Genomic DNA, 20,695 nt, shown 5'->3' with positions numbered 1-20,695 from the left:
TGCTCCCCACCGCCAGCATTTTAAAAGCAGTCCGGGATAGCAGGGAAGCGCTTCCCGCTATCCCGGATGGCTTTTGAAGGCAGGCGGCGGGGGGGGGGAGCAAAGACTTTCGCCCCCCACCGGCCTTCAGAAGAGGTCCTGGACCTCTTCTGAAGGCGGGCGGGGGGCAAAAGTCTTTGCTCCCCCCTGCCTGCCTTCCGGGAGAGCGGAGAAACGCTGCGTTTCTCCGCTCTCCCGGGAAGGCAGGCGGGGGGGGGAGCAGAGACTTTCGCCCCCCACCAGCCTTCAGAAGAGGTCGGGGGACAGACTGTCCCCGGACCTGGTCTGAAGGCGGTTTCCATAGGAACGCATTAATTGATTTTTAATGCATTCCTATGGGAAACCGTGCTTCGCAAGACGAAAAACTCGCAAGACGAAAAGACTTGCGGAACGAATTAATTTCGTCTTGCGAGGCACCACTGTACTACCCTTGCTGGTACCTTTCCCAGGAAAATCAGAGGCTCACCATGTCAGGTTCCTATTGGAAGACCGGACAAATGCTACAACATTAGCAGTGGCAAAGTTTTTATTGGTGGTTGCAAGAACCAATGATCCCTATATTCTGAACAAAATGCTTGTTTAACCTGGAGGTAGGCTGTATGAATTGTGTATTGCTTTGTAACGATTTGTCGGGTCTCTGAACCTTAATAAAGAAAGAGAGAGATTGTATGAACATTGCTAAAGTTGTTCACTACCATTTATGCAGCTGGCATGTTGCTTCCATTTTACAAAGTTGTACATTATGTGAAATATTAACATATTATATGATCTTGCCCTCCCTCCCTCCCTCAGGGTATTATGTATGTGCATACATATGTCTTTCTCTACTGTAAGTCTCTTGGAGACCTTCCGGATAACAAGCAACAAATAAGCATGATAAGTAAATAAATAAATTGTGGCAGCAGCATTTGTAGAGCACCATGTTGAAGAAGGCTGAGGTAGTTGAGAATCAGGTCCACCCAAAAGTGTCTTCTGGCGTAGACAGAACGGAGGAGACACGCGTTGGACATTTTCCCACCTCCAGATGATCAGACTGACTTACCAAAATGTAATCGGCCCGCTCAGATCGGGCAAAGCTCAGAGCTTCCTGTTTGAGCCTCATTACGTGCTCAAAGCGTGCGTCGCTCCAGTGTTTGGGCCCATGTTCGTCAGGATAAGAGCTGCAAGAGGCAAGATGGTAAGCAGAGAGTGCAAGGCCTGTTCCTCTCCCCTTTCCTTTGCGCTGAAGCGCCTATTTTATGCAAGCCTTCAGGTTAGCACAGCCCTTCCATACTGTAGTTCCAAGAAAACAGGAGCACATTTAATGGTTCACTGGAGGGAATTAGAGAATTCTGTAGATGGGAAGATCCCCGTGAGTAAACCAACTCAGGTTCTCTACCCTAAAAAGGGATCATAGCGTAAGAGCATGGGGGAATGGCAACAAAATGTTGCAGCATGGTGCACAGTCCCCCTAGGCCTGATCTGGCTTCAAGGCTCCATTTATGTTCCTTAGGAGGGTCTGAAGGCATTCTACCAACAGTTGTTCCGACAGCAACGCGCATTGCCTCTGAACGCAGATCTTCCTATTGACTTTTCCACAAAGTTACAGCTGTACCACATCAACCTTCTAAGAAGTACTGCAATTGTTTCTGGGTATCCAAATCCACTGTGATCTTCTTTAATTCCTGACCTATGCATGCTTCTCAATTATTTATGAAATTCAAGTAGGTCGGCACGAGTATTCCAAACTTACCTGGGCTCATCTACGGATCTCCACTCAATGTGCCGGTAGTGGCCTTCCACCGCAGTCAGCCACTCATGCAGTATTTCTGTTGTGTTGTCCACATTGTGGTCAGTGGCGCACCTGAGAATCCAAATTGCAAGTGAGGGATCTGTTCCTCCTCAATTCACCGTTAGCCAATTTTACCCAAAAGCTGGCAGAAAAAGCAAAGAGGGATCTCAAAGGGGACCGGTGGTGGTGGTTTGCAACTAGAAATCCAAGGCTGCCTGTAGTCTTCCAATTGGTTTGTCCAGCTGCTATTTGCCATGCACAAAACATCGGCACTTTATGTCAGCAGAAAAACCTACTAGAACTGTAGCTAGCTGGAGTGCAACAGCTTAATGCCACATAAGCCAATTTAATTATACACATTATTGGTGTGTGTATAGCCTGTTATATTTGATACCCTGGGATGGCAGGCATGATGCAAATGGGACCTGCAATGTGGAAGGCTCCTATTCAGGGGGACCAGCCAGCCATGCCCTCTTCCAGCACACTCCATTCCATTCTCCACTTGAACATTTGGGAACAAAAAACGGAAAACCTGCCAGATCAGTGTGGGTTTACCCTTTTTTAAAAATTTTTGAGTTAGAATAAAGGCAACCTGGACTTGAAAGCTGACAAACCCTCTCATCTACTGCAAGGTCCTCTCAGTGCTGGCTAGGAAATCTGCAATTTAGATGCTATTGCAACTCAGTCAGTTCTTGAAAATTACATGTTAATTTCCCAAAGGGCTCCTGACTAGAGCATGGCTATGCCAGCACATCATCTCTGAGCATATTTATAGCTAGTGGCATGTATTCTTCGCCAAAACTTGCACTAGCTGGCATGGGCACTTTTTAACAGACCTTCCAAAGCAGAGATTAGGGGATCTGTGGCTTTCCACTGGTCTATAACGCCTATCATCCCTGACCATTGCCCATGCCTTAAATGTGCTCCATATTGCTCCTTATAAGTGGGGCTTATATTGGGCACATCCTAAAGCAGGAATCGAAGCCAGGGTGAATTAGTCTGCAAGCCCCAAGTGGGTCACCCAATGACATGATGAAGCAGGGTGGATTTGATTTAAATCAAATTGGTTTAAAACACGATTTAAATCACGATTTAAATCACTAGTCAGTAAGACTTGATTTAAATCATTATTTTTACAGAAAGACGCATTCTTGCTGCTATAATCTTAATATTTACAACCAGATGAAGATTTCATTTGTGGAATAATAAATTTTACAGTTATATCAAAAATTACTGGTTCTGTGTACTGTATATAAATTTGCAAAGGAACAATGGGATTAAGGTTTTTTTCCTCAACTCTGTATGTTTATTTTATAACATTTTTCCTGTGAAGGAAAGGCATGTTATCCCTGCAGACACAAATTCACACTTTTGAGAACTGCAAAAACAAGCATCTGTGATAATATCCTCTCATTAGAAAAACTGCCCCAAATAATCTTACGGAAACCTCTGGAAGAGCATGACATTGTGAATGGATTAATGGAATTCATTTACCAAAAAAAATTAAACATTGCATATAAAGCCTCATGCTACATAATTAAAAACAAATCCTTATTTCCTGATGAATAAAAAGCAGCACTCTGAACAGGGCTCAGAAGCCCCCAGTGCAGCCACAGCAGACCCAGTGGTACATGGCAAGACTGCTTCCGTTCCTAACTCAGAAAGAAATGTATGCAGCAGTGGCGTAGCGTGGGGGGTGCAGGGGGGGCCAGCCGCACCGGGCACAACATCTGGGGGTTAGGGTTAGGGGGCGCAAATCCATGGGTTAGGGGGCACAAATTACTTGCCTTGCCCCGGGTCCTGGCAACCCACGCTACGCCACTGGTATGCAGACAATTTGGGAAACTTTTTCCAATCTCGAAACAAACCCCAATGTATCTCTAGGTAGTGAAATGTCCCCAAAACAAAGGAAGGTGTGTGCTATCCAAAGAAGGACCCATGAGTCTGCTTCCCTAGATCGGTTTCCAGAAGGGGAGTGTTGTCAGTTCACCGCAGCAAAAAGACAAAGGAGAAAAATCACCAGAGTCTTGTGGCACAAATTTATTAAGACAGACGCTTTTGTGGTACAGAGTCCTTGCCATATTGTTCCCCTGCAGCCTCAATCCTCTCTCTTCTCTCCTGCCAACCATGCTGGTATATACTGTATTTTTTGCTCCATAAGACACACTTTTCCCCTCTAAAAAGTAAGGGGAAATGTGTGTGTGTCTTATGGAGCGAATGCAGGGGGAAGGAAGGCAGGAAAAGCCCGCAAGAGCCACACACACAAGCTCCGCGTGGCTCTTGCGGGCGTTTCCCCAGGAGAAAAGCCCGCAGGAGCTGTGCGCTCCTTAAAGGGTGTACGGCTCCTGTGGGCTTTTGCGGGAGGTGGGGGAATTGCCATAGCCGTGCACAGCCTCTCCCAGCCAGAAAGGCTGCGCGCGGCTAAAGTAGCCAAGACAGCGAGCAGGATCCGGCCGGGAGAGGCTGCGTGCGGCTATGGTAGAAGCCAAGACAGCTAGCGGGATGGATCCTGCTCGCTGTCTTGGCTTCTTTGCTCTTTGGGGCTGGGGGGGTGTAATATTTTTTTTCTTGACTTCCCCCTCTAAAAACTAGGTGCGCCTTATGAAGCGAAAAATACAGTACATTTGCAAATTTAGGATTACACTTCATGGATCTGAAAAAAAACAGACTTCCATCTGCATGTGCTACAGGAATCCCAGAAAGGGAGTTCTCTCTGCCCTGCCACACGGACTCCCTCCAGCAGTGTTGAACAAGCCAAGAGCCACTGGCCCAAGAACGAAACTCGAGGAAAATTAACTTGGTTTAAAAGAAAGAACAGATGCTAATATATAGCAGATTAAATTGCAGGTCTAGGATGCCGTCTCTCCCGAACTGGACTAAGACATCATTAAGAGCCTTGTGCATCAGTTTAACAGAGACAGCAGATGGAAAACAGCTCATGAGCTCTTAAAAAAGAAGATTTATACTACCAGGGTAAGGTTTCCTACAAGATCGTAGAATAGGCTATAAAACACGCCTGAGGCGGAGAAGCTTTGGAACAGAAAGGGAGGGAATTCTGTTGTCTCTGCAGAGTACTGAAACATGGGGTGGGAGGCTGGAGCAGAGCAGTCCCAGCAAGGTTAGGGAAATGGGGCAGTAGGGGGTGGGAAATAAAAAGGCAGGCAACATGGAGGGCTCTCTGGATGCCATTCAACAGGGGTGGGGTGGGGGACATGTGACCTTCCAGATGTTGTTGGACTACAGTTGCCATCATCCCTGGCGCTTGGCCATGCAGGCTTTTGGAGTTGAAGGGAAGAGCTGGAGTCCTACAAAAGCCAGAGGGCCACAAGGAATAGATTGGAGTTGGAAAACAGGAGACCTGCCTGTCACTTGACTCATGGTCTGCATGGATATGGACTACCCGGCTGGCAGAAAAAACTGACATGACAACTGTGGGCAACCAAGGAAAAATTAGACCAGAATAGGCAGGAACACCACGAGAAGAGACAGAAACAGTAAGAAAAGTCACACTTGCTGGTCAAAGGCAAGTTTTCATGTTCAACCAAGTGCCAGCATGCACTGCTGAAACAGCTTTCTGTAGCCTCCATAAGGACTAGAGACTAGAAACGTACTTTTTAAAGTTATAAAGACTAAAGACCACCACAGACACAGAGACATATTTGGAGAGACTTCCAAATCTTCCATGCTATGTGTCTTAACGATCCTCTGTAATTCATTTCAGCCTTTATGGAACAGTGGTCATACTACATTTTGTTCCATTTGTTTATCTGTTTACCCCACCCCTGAGGTAGAGGTGAAGGGAAGCAGCCACTGCTCAGGATCTGCTACCCCTCTTAGGATCCCCAGGCTTCCCAAATGTGTAGCCTTGCAAGTATTACGCTGGATGCAAACTCCCATCATAGCTCCGCCCACTGGCCATGCTGGCAGGAACTCATGGGAACTGGAGTCCAGCAGCGCCCACAGGACCACAGGTTTCTTATTCCTGCCACAGAAGCCTCCACCCTAAAATGTTGGTGTGGTTCCTGCCGCTCTTTCTCCCGAAGCTCCAGTGCAACTAAAAAACTTGCCATTCTAGCCTGGGGATGAGGAAACTGTGGTCACCTGGGTGTTGCTGGCCTACAACTCCCACCATCCCTGTCCACAGTAGCAAGGGCTTATGGGAGCTGGAGTTCAGCAGCATCTGGAAGGCTACAGGAACCCTGTCCCTGTCCTAGCATGTCAACATAGCCCAAAGCATTACAAACACTTTTGATTACAACCACCCCTGTGTATCCTTAGAGAGGGCTTATATGTACACAGAAAACTTCTAGAACTTTTGTTCCTTCCAACGGGAGGTTTCCCTCCTCAAAGAGGGAGGAGGTACATTAAAGAGAAAATGTGTTGGGGGGTGCATTCGGCAATAATTTCCTGACCTCATCAGTGCCCACCTCTATAAAATGAGGTCTTCTAAGAGGGCACCAGCTCTCCCCACTGATCTGCATCATAGGAGGAACATCTGTGTTGCCTTTCAGATGTTGGAGGCCTCAACAACTGGAGGGCTGCATGTCATAGCTGTCAACGTTTCCCTTTTTTTAAGGGAAATTCCCTTATTCTGAATAGGATTCCTCGCAAGAAAAGGGGAAAGTTGACAGCTATGCTACATGCTCCTCACCTCTGATCAACACAACAACAACTCAATTAGATCCCATTGGGTCTGGAAAGATCATGGCCAGGTCAGCCCTGAAAATGGGCAGCTGGCTCTGCAAAAACAACACTACTCAACACAAGTAGCAGCAACAACAAACTAACACTCTAGGAGACAGTCCAGATACCATGCAAAACTCAGCACTCCTTGTTCAGGCACCCCAAAGAAGACTTCCAGAAATGTACATGCTCCTGTGCCCCCACACTAGACACCAGAAGTAATCAGGGCTCGCCCCAAATCACGCTTACCTATATACTCCAAAACCATGCCCTGCAGGGCAGCAGAGCCTCTGAGGACCTGCTCCTCCCTAGACACCCATAGCTGCCAACGTTTCCCTTTTTTAAAGGGAAATTCCCTTATTCCAAATAGGATTCCTCGCAAGAAAAGGGAAAAGTTGACAGCTATGCATCCTCCCCCACGCTGAGGTCCTGAGGCACAGCTTTGCACGGCCTGCCCAAGGTTCAAGTCCCTACAAGACAGGCTCAAGCACCCACAAAACTTGCACTCACGCTACAACTGGGGATACCTACCACCACCCCGAAATTAACTAGGTTCCCCCCACAACTAACCCTCACGTTCATAAACACTTTTCTAGGGCGTCTCGAATCAATCCCAAATTGGGCTGGGAAGGGGGAACCCCTAAAACTCCATCCTGTCCCCGCTTGCCGCCGCCGCCGCACCCCCCCCGCACCCCAAAGGCAGTCAGCGTCAGGGCAACTTAAAGTTGCTGCGCCCCTTACCAGATGGAGATGCGCTCTTTGGGGTAATCCATGCGCTCCAGCGCCCCCAGGTAATGGGGCAGAGAGTGCTGGGAGTTGCGAGCCAGAATAGCGAACACCACGGTTGGAAACTCCTCCCGCGGCCCGGCAGGGCTCCCCGTCCTCTCAACATCTTCCCCCTCCTCACTGGGCGGGGTAGAGACCCCCAAACCGGAGCGCAGAAGGAGAAGCAGGGCGCAAGGGAGAAGAGACGCGGCCGCGGGAGAAACCATGTCTCGGAGGCTGCAAAACTTATGGGCGCGCAGGGTGGGGGCGAAGACCGACGTTTGGGAGGGGAGAGGCGAGGAGAGGGCCAAGGGGGCGGGCCCAGGACACGGGAGGGGGCGGGGCCGAGAAATCCAACATTTTAGTAAATCGCCTTAAGTTGAATCATAGAGCTCAATGTTGTGTGCGGCTCTCCAGAATTTCAGGCAGGGAGATTCCCCCGCCAGTCCAGGGCCTGAATGCTTTGGAATACCGGTTGCAGGAAAACACGAGTTGGGAGAGGGCTCTTGCGCTCCAGTCCTGCTTGCGGTGTTTCCATGGGGCAACTGGTTGGCCCCTGTGAGAAGAGGATGCTGCACTAGATGGGCCATTGGCGCACGCACACACATTATTATTATTATTATTATTATTATTATTATTATTTATTTGTACCCCGCCCATCTGGCTGGGTTTCCCCAGCCACTCTGGGCGGCTTTCAACAAAGACAAATACACTAAAATGTCACACATTAAAAGCTTCCCTGATGTCTTCTGAATGTCAGGTACAGTGGTACCTCTGGTTACATACTTAATTCGTTCCGGAGGTCCGTTCTTAACCTGAAACTGTTCTTAACCTGAGGTACCACTTTAGCTAATGGGGCCTCCCGCTGCTGCCATGCCACTGATTTCTGTTCTCATCCTGAAGCAAAGTTCTTAACCTGAGGCACTATTTCTGGGTTAGCAGAGTCTGTAACCTGAAGCGTCTGTAACCTGAAGCGTGTAACCCGAGGTACCACTGTAGTTGTTCTTCTCTTTGACATCTGGTGGGAGGGCGTTCCACAGGGCGGGCGCCACCACCGAGAAGGCCCTCTGCCTGGTTCCCTGTAACTTGGCTTCTCGCAGTGAGGGAACCGCCAGAAGGCCCTTGGCGCTGGACCTCAGTGTCCGGGCTGAACGATGGGGGTGGAGACACTCCTTCAGGTATACTGGGCCAAGGCCGTTTAACACACACACCATCATCCCCAGTCCAGAGCCAGAAAGAAGCATCACAGCAAGGGAGACCCACCCATGAGGCAAATTGAGGTGACTGCCTCAGGCAGCAGGATCCACAGGGGCAGCACCTCCAGCCTCTAAGGCAGGGGTGCCCAAACTTTTTTCAAAGAGGGCCAGATTTGATGAAGTGAACATGTGTGAGGGCCGACCAGAGTTGCTGAGCTTTTTTTTAGGATTGAACTTGTTGAGCTTTTATTACGTTTTTTTTTTTTTTGGTTATACATTTTTATTAATTTTTTTAGACATATGATTTCCAACAGTCATTTAACATACTTTCTTATCTTATATAATACTTTGGACTTCCGTCAACAACCTCCGAAGATTTTCCATTCTTTATCACTTATTCTGCATTTCTTAATTTCTCTGTTACTTTTAATTTTCCCTAACTAATAATTCTCTTCATAGTCTTCCTTGCAATATTTCACATAGTCCTCCTTACAGAACGTCTTGCAGTCCTACTAGCGTAATCTGTTTGTCACAACTGCTTTTCAAATAGTTTGTATATTTACTCCAGTCTTCTAAGAATCTCTGGTCCCAAAGGTTTCAAACCCTTCCTGTTAATTTATCTAACTCTGCATAGTCCATTAATTTCATTTGCCACTCTTCTTTCATCGGTAATTCTTCTTGCTTCCATTTTTGTGCCAGTAGTATTCTTGCTGCTGTTGTTGCATATAAAAACAATTTACAATCCTGTCTGTTAATATCCTCTCCTACAATGCCAAGTAAAAATGCTTCTGGTTGTTTTTTTTAAATAAATGTATATTTCAACATCTTTTTCATCCCATTAGATATCATTTCCCAGATGTTTTTCACTTTCTTACATTCCCGAGCTTTTTTTTTTAGGATTTTACCCCAGGAGATAAACTGCCACAGGGGCCGGATTAAATGGACCAGAGGGCCGAATTAGGCCCCCAAAACGGACTTTGGATATGCCTGCCTAAGGAATGTGTCACCTGCCACTGCTGCCGCCATGACAGCAGCAACGGCCCCTCAGCAGCCTCTTGGCAAATAGAATGTGCTGATGGCGTCCTCCCTCCCTTGTTCCCAATGTTGATCTCCACTCACCCCTTCTTCCCTGCCTAGGGGGTGGGGTGCCATTTTGTTGTTCGCCTCAGGACCCAAAATGAATTGGGCTGGCCCTGCATCACAGCCACTGAAATATATTCAGAGTCAAGCTGCAGAGCTAAGCAGAATCCAACCTTCATTGCCACTGAAATATACTCAGAGTCGAGAGTGGATTTCATGCTCTTTATTCAGCTCATAGTGGTGAGGAGGAATGGAAGTTCCCCCAAAATGTCTGCTTTATATACATTATTTACACAATGGGCCCCACGTGATTGGCTAATTCTGGGAGTCTCCTGTAGGCCAATCAGGTTGCGGATTCACCCACCTGGAGCTGGATTGGGTGGCTCCTGCGGACCAATCAGACTGCTGCATTATGGATCCTATTGTTCTAGGACCAATCAGACTCCTGCATTTTGGGTCCTATTGTTCTAGGACCAATCAGACTGCTGCATTTTGGGTCCTATTGTTCTAGGACCAATCAGACTGCTGCATTTTGGGTCCTATTGTTCTAGGACCAATCAGACTGCTGCATTTTGGATCCTATTCAACTCAGTACATAACAGCCACCGTCAAAGTGCCTAGCTACGCAAGGGCCTGCTCAAGACATCATGGCACCAGAGGCAAACCACAAAATGGTGATGCCACCCCACCCCCTCCAGCCAGGGAAGAAGGAGTGAGTGAAGATCAACATGGATAACATCAGGAACAAAGAAGTGGGGATCAAATCAACCTTAACTGACGATCAATGTGGAAATCAAAGGCCATCTTGGGGTGGGGGTGGGGAGGAAGGGACCCACATTGAATCACACTGGGAGGGTGCAAATCCCAGCAGACTCTGGAAGGGAACCTGCTCCCACCATTTCTTCCCTAGAGGTACGAGACCAGCAGCACCTCCTTTTCGCTGAAAGTTCACTGTAGAAACTGCATTGGAGGTGGCTGCTGGGGGGGGGGGGCAGATCCAGCCTCCAAAGAGTACACCACCAGGGGTCAGCAAACTTTTTCAGCAGGTAGTTGGTCCACTGTACCTCAGACCTTGTGAGGGGCCGGACTATATGCGCCATGATTATGACCCGCATTTTTGGCAAAAACCCTTATTGGGACCAACCCCAACATTACTCAAATATGATTGGGGGAGGGGGTTCCTTCATACACCCACGCTGCTTCCTTTGTGTTTTACGCGTTGACAGTTATTATTTCTCTCATAAGGCGGGGTGGGGGGCTGAGGTAAATGTGCCATTCCTGTCAGCCCTGGAGAGCGTGTGCGCATGCGTGGGTGAAGGGAAAAGCCGTTGACCAAGCTAAGTCAGGCCAGCGCTGCTCAAGCAAAAACGTTCTTTTCCCCGCGTGAGGGAAGACAAGGTGGCGGTGGCTATTTACCCTTCCATAGCTTGCACCATGTAGCTAACAAGCGGCCTCCCCAGCAGAGCACAGAACTGCTTCAGAGTGCAGCCGCCCAGGTGCTCCCCACTTCCTTTGGCAGGGAGCACCACCACCACAAACACTGACGGGGCGTCACTCCTGAGACGCCTCCAAGCCCCTGCCTCCGCAACTGCTTTTCCTGAGGTTAGTCACCGGCAGCTCCATGGTGGCTCTTTTTCCCTCTTCCCCACCACCCACCCCAGAAGAAAATATTGCTGCGCGCACGACGGATGGAGAATGGGCTGGTCTCGAGCAGCCGTCTGCCTCACTTTTGACCCCCAAGCCTGGCTGAGTCGCCAAAACCATCACACACACATGCTATGCTGGCTGCCTGGATTCCCAGACCGTCCATGGGCTGGATCTAATAATAATAATAATAATAAATTTTATTTATATCCCGCCCTCCCCAGCCGAAGCCAGGCTCAGGGCGACTAACAACACTAAAACAGTACAACATTATAAAACATTATAAAAATGAATTAAAATCAAAATTAATGGCAACCATAAACTAAAGTCTTGTAAAGATTGCCAAAGGAGAGAGTCAGGCTGCGCCCTGACCAAAGGCCAGGTGGAACAGCTCTGTCTTGCAGGCCCTGCGGAAAGATGTCAAGTCCTGCAGGGCCCTTGTCTCTTGTGACAGAGCGTTCCACCAGGTTGGAGCCGCAGCCGAAAAAGCCCTGGCTCTAGTTGAGGCCAGCCTAACCTCTCTGTGGCTTGGGACCTTCAAGGTGTTTTTATTTGAAGACCGTAAGTTCCTCTGTGGGGCATACCAGGAGAGGCGGTCCCGTAGGTACGAGGGCCCTAGGCCGTATAGGGCTTTGAAGGTTAAAACCAGCACCTTAAACCTGATCCTGTACTCCACCGGGAGCCAGTGCAGCTTGTATAGCACTGGATGAATGTGATATCTAAACTAAGACCCCGTAAGGAGTCTCGCTGCGGCATTCTGCACCCGCTGGAGTTTCTGGGTCAGTCTCAAGGGCAGCCCCACGTAGAGCGAGTTACAATAATCCAGTCTGGAGGTGACCGTCGCGTGGATCACAGTGGCTAGGTCAGGGCGAGAGAGGTAAGGAGCCAACTGCTTAGCTTGGCGGAGATGAAAAAATGCCGCCTTTGTTATAGCTGCAATCTGCACCTCCATGGAGAGGGAGGTATCGAAGATTACACCCAAACTCTTAACGGACGGTGCTGGCACTAATTGCACCCCCGCAAGAGATGGGAGTTGCCCCCTCAGTCCCATGTCGTCCCGTCCCAGCCAGAGGACCTCTGTCTTCGAAGGATTTAACTTCAACCGGCTCCCACGAAACCATCCAGCCACAGCCTCCAAGCATCTGATCAGTGTGTCTGGGGCTGAGTCCGGGTGGCCGTCCATCAACAGATAGAGTTGGGTGTCATCAGCATACTGATGGCAGCCCAGCCCCAAACTCCGGACAAGCTGGGCGAGGGGGCGCATAAAGATGTTAAAAAGCATCGGGGAGAGTATTGCACCCTGGGGCACACCACACACCAAGGAGTGGCGGGATGACAATTCCCCCCCAAGCGCCACCCTCTGTCCCCGACCAGAGAGAAACGAGCGCAGCCATTGAAGGACTGTGCCCTGGATCCCCACGTCGGCAAGGCGGTGGTCCAGGAGTTCGTGATCGACCATGTCGAAGGCTGCTGACAGGTCTAGAAGAATCAGCAGCCCCGACCCGCCTCGATCCAGCTGCCTGCGGAGATCATCTGTTAGGGCGACCAGAGCCGTCTCGGTCCCATGACCAGCGCGGAAGCCGGACTGGAATGGATCCAGAGCTGATGTTTCATCCAGAAACCTACCAAGCTGTTCAGCAACCGCTCTCTCAATCACCTTACCCAGGAATGGAAGATTCGAAACCGGGCGGTAATTGGATAGATCTAAGGGATCTAATGATGTTTTCTTTAAGAGCGGGCGCACCACTGCCTCCTTCAGTTCCCCTGGGAATGTCCCGGTGCCTAGGGACAGATTGATGATATCCCCCAGGGGGGCCCGCACCTCGTCTGGACACGCTCTAATCAGCCAGGACGGGCACGGGTCGAGAGGACAGGTGGTGGGCTTTCCAGCTCGGAGGAGTCTGTCCACATCGGCTGGGGATATCCAGTCAAAGTGGTCTAATACTGAACCCGAGGACAGTCGAGGGGCCTCCAGTTCCTTTATTGTATCCAAATTGGCAGGGAGGTCATGGCGGAGCAACAAGACCTTCTCCGCAAAAAAGCTCGCGAATGCCTCACAGCTGTGTGTCAAATTGTTATTTAAATTTGGCTGTCCTTCAAGGGACGTTAAAGACCGAATTATACTAAATAATTGCGCCGGGCGAGAGCTAGCGGATGCAATGGAGGCCGAGAAGTAGGACTTCTTAGCGGCCTTCACTGCCATCCCGTAGGTTTTCATAAAAACCCTATAAGATGTTATTGAAGCTCCGTCACGGGCACCCCGGCATACTCGCTCTAGCCGTCTGAGGTCCCGCTTCATTTTCCGGAGCTCCTCGGTAAACCAGGGAGCCCGGTTTCTGCGGGGTCGCAGAGGGCGCTTAGGTGCGATCTCATTGATGGCTGCTAGGAGCTGGGTATTCCAGGCCTCAACAAGCTCAGTCAATGAGTCGCCAGGGGGAGAAAGGTCCCGCAAGGCTTGACGGAATCTATCAGGGTCCATCAGCCTCTGCGGGCGAGCCCAAATTGGCTCGCCACCCAAGCAGGGTGGGGGTGGAACGTCAATCCTGGCTTTCAGAGCATAGTGATCAGACCATGGCACCTTCATCGAAGGAAACATGATCACATCTATACCGATGCCAAAGATCAAATCCAGCGTGTGGCCTGCTTGATGTGTGGGGCCCGAAACAAACTGGGAGAGCCCTAGTGTCGCCATGGAAGACACCAGGTCCAGAGCCTGTGAGGAGGGAGTGGCATCAGCATGGATGTTGAAGTCCCCCAATACCAATAGGTTAGGGAACTCCAAGGCCCAGCCGGCCACCGCCTCCAGCAGGCCTGACAGGGTGGCTGCTGGTGCGCTAGGTGGCCGGTACACCAGCCAGACAGCCAAGCTCACCTCGGAGCCCCACACTAGGCCAACACATTCAATGCCGGGGATCGATGGCAATGGTAGAGCCCTGAAAGAACAATCTTCCCGGATTAATAACGCCACCCCTCCCCCCCGGCCCACAGTCCGCGACTGGTGAAGGACGGAGAAACCCGGGGGCGCCATCTCTCGTAAGGTAACAGAGAAGGCAATTGGGCCTGATGCGGCCCGTGGACCTTATTTTGCCAACCCATGCTACAGACACTGTGGTGGTGGCGGCAGCAGCAGCAGCAGCAGAGGAGGCATTCCTTGGAGGGCAGTTCTGCTGCCTCTGTGGATCCTGCTGCCTGAGGCAGACATTTCACCTTGCCTCATGGGTGGGCTGGCCTTCTGCCAGACATACGTGCTTGGGGAAAGCTAATGGAAACACTCACCCATATCAGAATCTGGCTGAGAACCAGGATGACATGGGTTTATCCAGTTTCTATAGGAGCTCTTCCGGCTCTTCCAGATGACCTGTTTTTTTTTTTTTTAAAAAGATATTTATTGAAGTTTCCAAAAAGTTATATAAAAATAAAAAATAACAAAAATACAAACAAAACACATACCACAACAAGTATAATTTCAATCCCTTATTTTCTTATACCTTACTTTCCCGACCTCCTCATACCTCCCCTTTCTGTATTCCAATTTCTAATTATTTAATTCAGCAAATCCCTCCCATAATTTCTGTTGATTTTCAACTTTTCTTAATTATAAATCATTACAGCTAGAAACCACTTAATTTCTAAACCAACATCGTTCTAACATTCATTAATTTTGCAATGTTTCTTAAGATAGTCCTTAAATTTCTTCCAATCTTCTTCCGCTGTCTCTCTCCCCTGGTCTCGGATTCTGCCGGTCATTTCTGCCAATCCCATATAGTCTATCACCTTCATCTGTCATTCTTCCAAGGTGGGTCAGATGACCTGTTTATTCAGCAATCAATTTGTTTGCATGGAGGCTAGACAACGTTGGCTTTTAATTGAGCATTCATTCAGTTTTGTTTGCTGAGTGTTTAGATGGTGCTGAGTTACCCCATACCTTCCAGTGCATTTTGCCATCACTTTCCTTACCTTCCTTTCCTATCTTTTGAAGATGTCAGTTCCTTGCACAAGACCACCCAATCCAGTACAAATGCACAAACTTTATTTCCTGGCACATGATTGCATCCCACCTAAAAACAGCAAAAGTCTGGAAGCCCCCTCAATCTGACCTGAGTCATTGCTGAAGCTCCCTGCTCCACCACACTCACTTTCCTGAGTTTGGAAACCCCTTCCGAACTCCTGTCGCCTGATTCTGCTACATGTCCAGTTAAGACCTGAATACAACACTCCTTTGCAGGAGCACAGCATTAGAAGAACACTTAACACACATTTAAAGCACAGAGCTTCGCTCAAAGAACCTTGGGAAAGGTAGTGTCCCTTGCAGAGCAGTAATCCCTAGCATCCTTAGCAAACTACAGTTCCCAGGTTTCTTCCCAGTATGGGTGTGACCTGGAAAAACAGTGTGTGAGTGGCAGAAAATTGTGATGGGCTTTTGAACTGACATATTACTATCTAACCACAGCAGCTTCTGTGCAAAACACGGGTTTGGTGGCCTGTTTTAAGTGGTTGTTCAGAGGGTGGGGGGTGTCTTAGTTCCACAGTCTTCCCGTCTGCTCTTCCCATTCACCCCTCACCTCCCTCAAATGATGTTTGGGTTCAGCAAATGCTTCTCCCAGTAGGGTGCTGCCATCTAGTGACCACCATTGCATCCTGCTTTGAGTTTTATTTTCACCCCAAAGGCTGTTTCCACGCAATGGACTTTTCGAGCATTTATCCTGATTGACTGGTTTGCACAAAGTTTGTGAGGCAAGTTAGATGATGTCTGCTTTTTACTTGAGCATTTGTTCTGATTTGTTTGCATTTATATGGCGTCGCACCAAGGCAAGACGTATCACGCCATTTCCCAGTGTGTTTTCCTGTTGCTTTCCTGTTGGGACTCTCTTTCATTGGAGGTTTTTAAGCAGAGGTTGGATGGCCTCGTGGATGCTTTAGCTGAGATTCCTGCATCACAGGTGATTAGACCAGATGACCATTGGGGTCTCTTCCAAATCTACAATTCTATGATTTCATGATTCTGTGACACAGAACAGGGAGGAATTGCAATTCAACATTATCTCAATAGAATAGAAGACTGGACTCTATCAATGTGAAGCTCAACAGAGAATGGGCGTAGCCAGGATTTTTGTTGTGGGGGGGCAGAACCGATGTGATCGGTCAGTTAGTTAAGTATTTGGTAAGAGTTCATCTGTCTCTTCTTTATCTAGGCATTTTGAAACAGTGTGCATCTATCTGGGACCAGTAGATGGTGCTAATGTACCAGGTCCAGCAAGACACATGTTGCATGAAGAAGCATCAGTTCCAAAGGGATCCAATCAGGCAATACGTGCCATTAAGATTTTATATATCTATCTGTGACTCTTGCCTCTGGCATTGGGGATCGGAAGCATCTGATTCTCTCTCTTAACTCTACAAGTTTTTTTAAAAAAAAAATTAATCATTTTTTCAATACAAACAACAACCACAAAAGGTACATAAAACCATAACAACACTAATAACAGTTTGACGATTCAGATTTGAATACACTGAAATACCTATGACTACACCTTTTTCACAATATTTTCCCACCTCTCTCTCCTCCCCCTACTTCCCACCACTATCCGCCTTATCACTTAAATATTCCTTCCAGATTTCTTCATATTTATCCATTCGTAATTTGCGACGACATGCAGTTCATTCGTATGTAGCTAATCTGTCCATATTGTCAATCCATGTGCTCAATGGAATCTTTTTGCGGCTCTTCCAATTCATCAAGACAAGTTTTTTTGCTTCTAATATAGCATGGTACATCCATATTTTTTTTTGACCCCTTGTAATCTCCCATGTTTCCGGAATATAATTTAGAATTAAATTCAATTCCCCTAAATAAAAAATTCTTTTTATTACTCTTGCTCTCTTAACTCTACACTTGATGAGCAGCAGTGTGTTGTGTGTGTTCTGCTTTGGTCCCTGTTCATAGAATCATAGAATTGCAGCGTTGGAAGGGACCACGAGGGTCATCTACTCCAACCCCCTGCAATGCAGGAATCTTTTGCCCAACGTGTGGCGTGAACTCGCAACCCTGAGATTAAGGTTATCACACTCTACTGACTGAGCCATAGTGACCACTAGGATCCATTCATTAATTGAAATTATTTAATTTCCACCTTCACTACGAGGCACAAGACTGCTCACAAAAATGCAAATAATAAGAACATTCTTTTATCTTATTTTTTAGAAAAAAGAAATGTAGTACTAATTTAACAGATTAAAGGGACATGAGAGTGCCCCTTTAATTAAGGCAAGTAGCAAAGAAAGAAAAAGTTCTGTATTCAAAGTCCCCAAGACCAATGGCTTGCAAAAATGGCACATATTGAACTAATCACTATACAGTAACATATTGTTAATGAGTTGGGAGACCCCTCCTAAACCCTAGAAATTAATAAATAGTAGGATTTTTATTATTTGAAGTATTGAAGGGAAGATTGGAGGCCAGCGGAAAAATATAGGCTTCCTTTCCTTTTTATTTTTTTTTTTGAGGTCTTAATATATTTTATTAAGGGTTTTCTTGTTTTACAGTGTAAGTGTAATGCCTCGTATTTCCCCCCCCCCCCCGTGTAACATTTTTACAAATCCATTTCATTTGTTGAGGCATTAGGGGGAGAAGAAAAAAGAAAAGAAAAAAAAAGAAAAAAAAGAAAGGAGGGTGGAAGGAGGGGAGATGGATGTGGGTGGGGGTCGAGTAGCGGTGTTTCTATTATGCTTAATGTATGTAGTTTGGTGTCAGCGTGCTTGTGTTGTTCACTTGTGTTCCTTTGGTGGTGCGAGAGGTTGGGGTTGGCCTAGGACCCGGGCCTCACCTGGGATAGACGGTTAACATGACAAAAGGTGTTGATGACCCATCTAAGAGAAATCCTGGGCCTGGGCAGACAGAAGGTTGCCAGGCTAACTGGGTGGGAAGTAACAGGAAAAGAGGGTCTTTCACAAGGTGTGCTGGGAAGAAGAGGGGAGAGAACAGACAGAGATCCATCTTGGGCAGGCTGGCTGAAGACACATCTTCAAAGTCCTACAATTTTTTAATTTCTATGGTTTGAGGGGATCCCCCTCCCCAACTCACAAAACTAATTTAGGCCAGGCATGTGTTGCATGTTTATTTGTAGCGCAGGCCATGAAAGACACTCTCTAAAAGGCGCTCAAAAGTACTTACATACAGTGGTACCTCAGATTAAGGACTTAATTCATTCCAGAGGTCTGTTCTTAACCTGAAACTGTTCTTAACCTGAGGTACCACTTTAGCTAATGGGGCCTCCCGCTGCCGCTGCACGATTTCTGTTCTCATCCTTAGGCAAAGTTATTAACCCGAGGTACTATTTCTGGGTTAGCAGAGTCTGTAACCTGAAGCGTCTGTAACCTGAAGCATCCGTAACCCGAGGTACCACTGTATTTTGATGACTGAGCTCACAAATCTTGCCCCATATGCCTTGTGTGGCATTGGGAGCAAAGCAGTAGTATTGTGGAAGAAGGCACTAGTCTTAGCCCCTTTCACTTATTTGCTTCTTCTCAACTGAAATGTCAGACCAACCAACGCATTTTATTCTCCCAAAAGCATATCAAGGTCAAAAGCATGCCCAAGCATCTTGCATCTTCCATCAGCATCACCTTTATTATTATTATTATTATTATTATTATTATTATTATTATTATTTCTATGCCACTCTTCATCCAAGGATGACAGGGCATTTACAATATAAAAACACAAAACTATATTCCATAAGGTAAAGGTAAAGGTATCCCTGCCCGTACGGGCCAGTCGTGACCAACTCTAGGGTTGCACGCTCATCTCGCTCAAGAGGCCGGGAGCCGGCGCCATCCAAAGACACTTCCGGGTCACGTGGCCAGCGTGATGAAGCTGCAGCTGGCGAGCCAGCACCAGCGCCGCACACGGAAACGCCATTTACCTTCCCGCTATAAAGCGGTACCTATTTATCTACTTGCACTTAAGAGTGGGGATTCGAACCACCAACCATGCGATCGGCAAGTCCTAGGCACTGAGGTTTTACCCACAGTGCCACCCGCGTCCCCTATATTCCATAGTAACAAACAAAAACAACACTCCCAAAACACACACAGTTTAAAAGGCATATATTGTTTAATTAGTCCAAGGCATGCCTGCTGGTGGAAATCTCAACATGCTAGGGAACCAAGATTTTTCTCTTGTTCATTGTTTTGCAGTTCCAGATCCAGAATAAGACATTTTTAATTCTCAAAACATTCAGATTTACTTGCAATGCCAGCAGAAGGATGTCTGCCTCCATTTTTACAGCTGCAGAATTTGGGGTGCCAGTCTCTTCTCTCTCCACCCCCAAAAAAGTTTTGTAAACCTATAAAAGCAACTGGAAAAGGACAGGAAACAGAGACCAGAAGAAGCACAGGAGAACAAACTGAGGATGACATTCTGAAGATGCCCCAGAGAAACCAGGAGAGCAGGAAGAATGGTAATTTTTTAGCAAGCATCTAGGGTGCTTTTAGTGTGGGAGATCAAGTCTTCCCACAATGCAGTTTTGTTTCATTTTTGTTGCTGTTCTTTGCATCATTGGCAACAAAAAGCCAGCCCCTCCCCAATTTAATTCAGATTCAGATTTATTCTTTTTGGTAGAAACACACTAAAATAAAAGGGAGGGGAGGCCACTTTGCAACATCTCAGTGACCCATCTACAGTATTACTCCTGAGCCTGGAAGCAATCCAAGTATGGAGGAAGCACTCTTGTTGCCTTCCGCAGCTTTTCCCGTCACTAATTTTGACATTTGGACAGCTTTACCAAGTGAACCCCCCTTCCCCCAATTTGCTAAGGATTCACTTGGTTATCCTAACACAACAGTGCCCACCTCAGCTGTTCTTTCTTGCAGTCCAAATATTCCTAAGATCAGAATGCAGGAGCAAAACGCAGTAATCAAAATATTGTAACTTGCTCCAGATTTCTGGAAGATCTGTTCAGTTTTGGCTGAGCACCCACCTGTTCCTTCTCTCTGGCTTGGGCAAAGGATATTCTTTTGGAGATGGCAAGATAATGGCGCCATGTCATAATCAGGTTATTTTTAGGTGAGTTTTACCATATTTTTCGCTCTATAGGACACACTTTTTCTCCTCCAAAAATGAAGGGGAAATGTGTGTGCGTCCTATGGGGTGAATGCAGGCTTTCGCTGAAGCCTGGAGAGCAAGAGGGGTCGGTGCGCACCGACCCCTCTCACTCTCCAGGCTTCAGGAAGCTCTCCGCAAGCCTTGGGAGCTCCGCAGGAGTTCCCGTCAGGCTCCCAAGGCTTGCGGACAGCAGCCTGCATCCCGAAGCCTGGGGCGCGCTGCACAGAGCACCCCGAGCTTCGTGCAAATATCGGGCAGCCCCTCAAGCTCGGGGGACAGCGGGGAGGCGGAGCGCCGCCATCCCACTATTTCCCAACCTGGTTTGGAGGCTGGCGGTGGGGAGAAGCGGGCTTCTCCCCATCAGCAGCCCCACAAGCTCGGGGGAGAGATATCTGCAAGCCTGGGGAGACTGGC

At 47.8% G+C, this 20,695-nt stretch overlaps 1 protein-coding gene across 3 annotated transcripts in view; it reads right to left on the bottom strand.

Annotated features, from left to right (window-relative positions):
* The window catches only part of CERCAM (cerebral endothelial cell adhesion molecule), a 58,455-nt gene that overhangs the window by 25,519 nt on the left and 12,241 nt on the right, over positions 1–20,695 (bottom strand). Inside the window, exons 1-3 of one of the 3 annotated variants that reach the window (XM_083721776.1) lie at positions 7,235–7,558; positions 1,772–1,882; positions 1,082–1,199 (exon numbers count right to left, since the gene is read on the bottom strand). In XM_083721776.1, coding sequence (XP_083577902.1) covers positions 1,082–1,199; positions 1,772–1,882; positions 7,235–7,485 — 480 coding nt within the window. In that variant the 5' untranslated portion in view covers positions 7,486–7,558. Of the gene's footprint in view, positions 1–1,081; positions 1,200–1,771; positions 1,883–7,234; positions 7,559–20,695 lie in introns of those variants that run through there. The other 2 variants (XM_083721775.1, XM_083721777.1) reach the window with 2 other exon arrangements.

Source organism: Podarcis gaigeae (genome assembly GCF_964106915.1).
Source record: "Podarcis gaigeae genome assembly, chromosome: Z".
Taxonomy (NCBI): Eukaryota; Metazoa; Chordata; class Lepidosauria; order Squamata; family Lacertidae; genus Podarcis; species Podarcis gaigeae.
The sequence above is the reverse complement of the archived record's forward strand: the minus strand, read 5'-3'. Positions and strand labels throughout refer to the sequence as shown.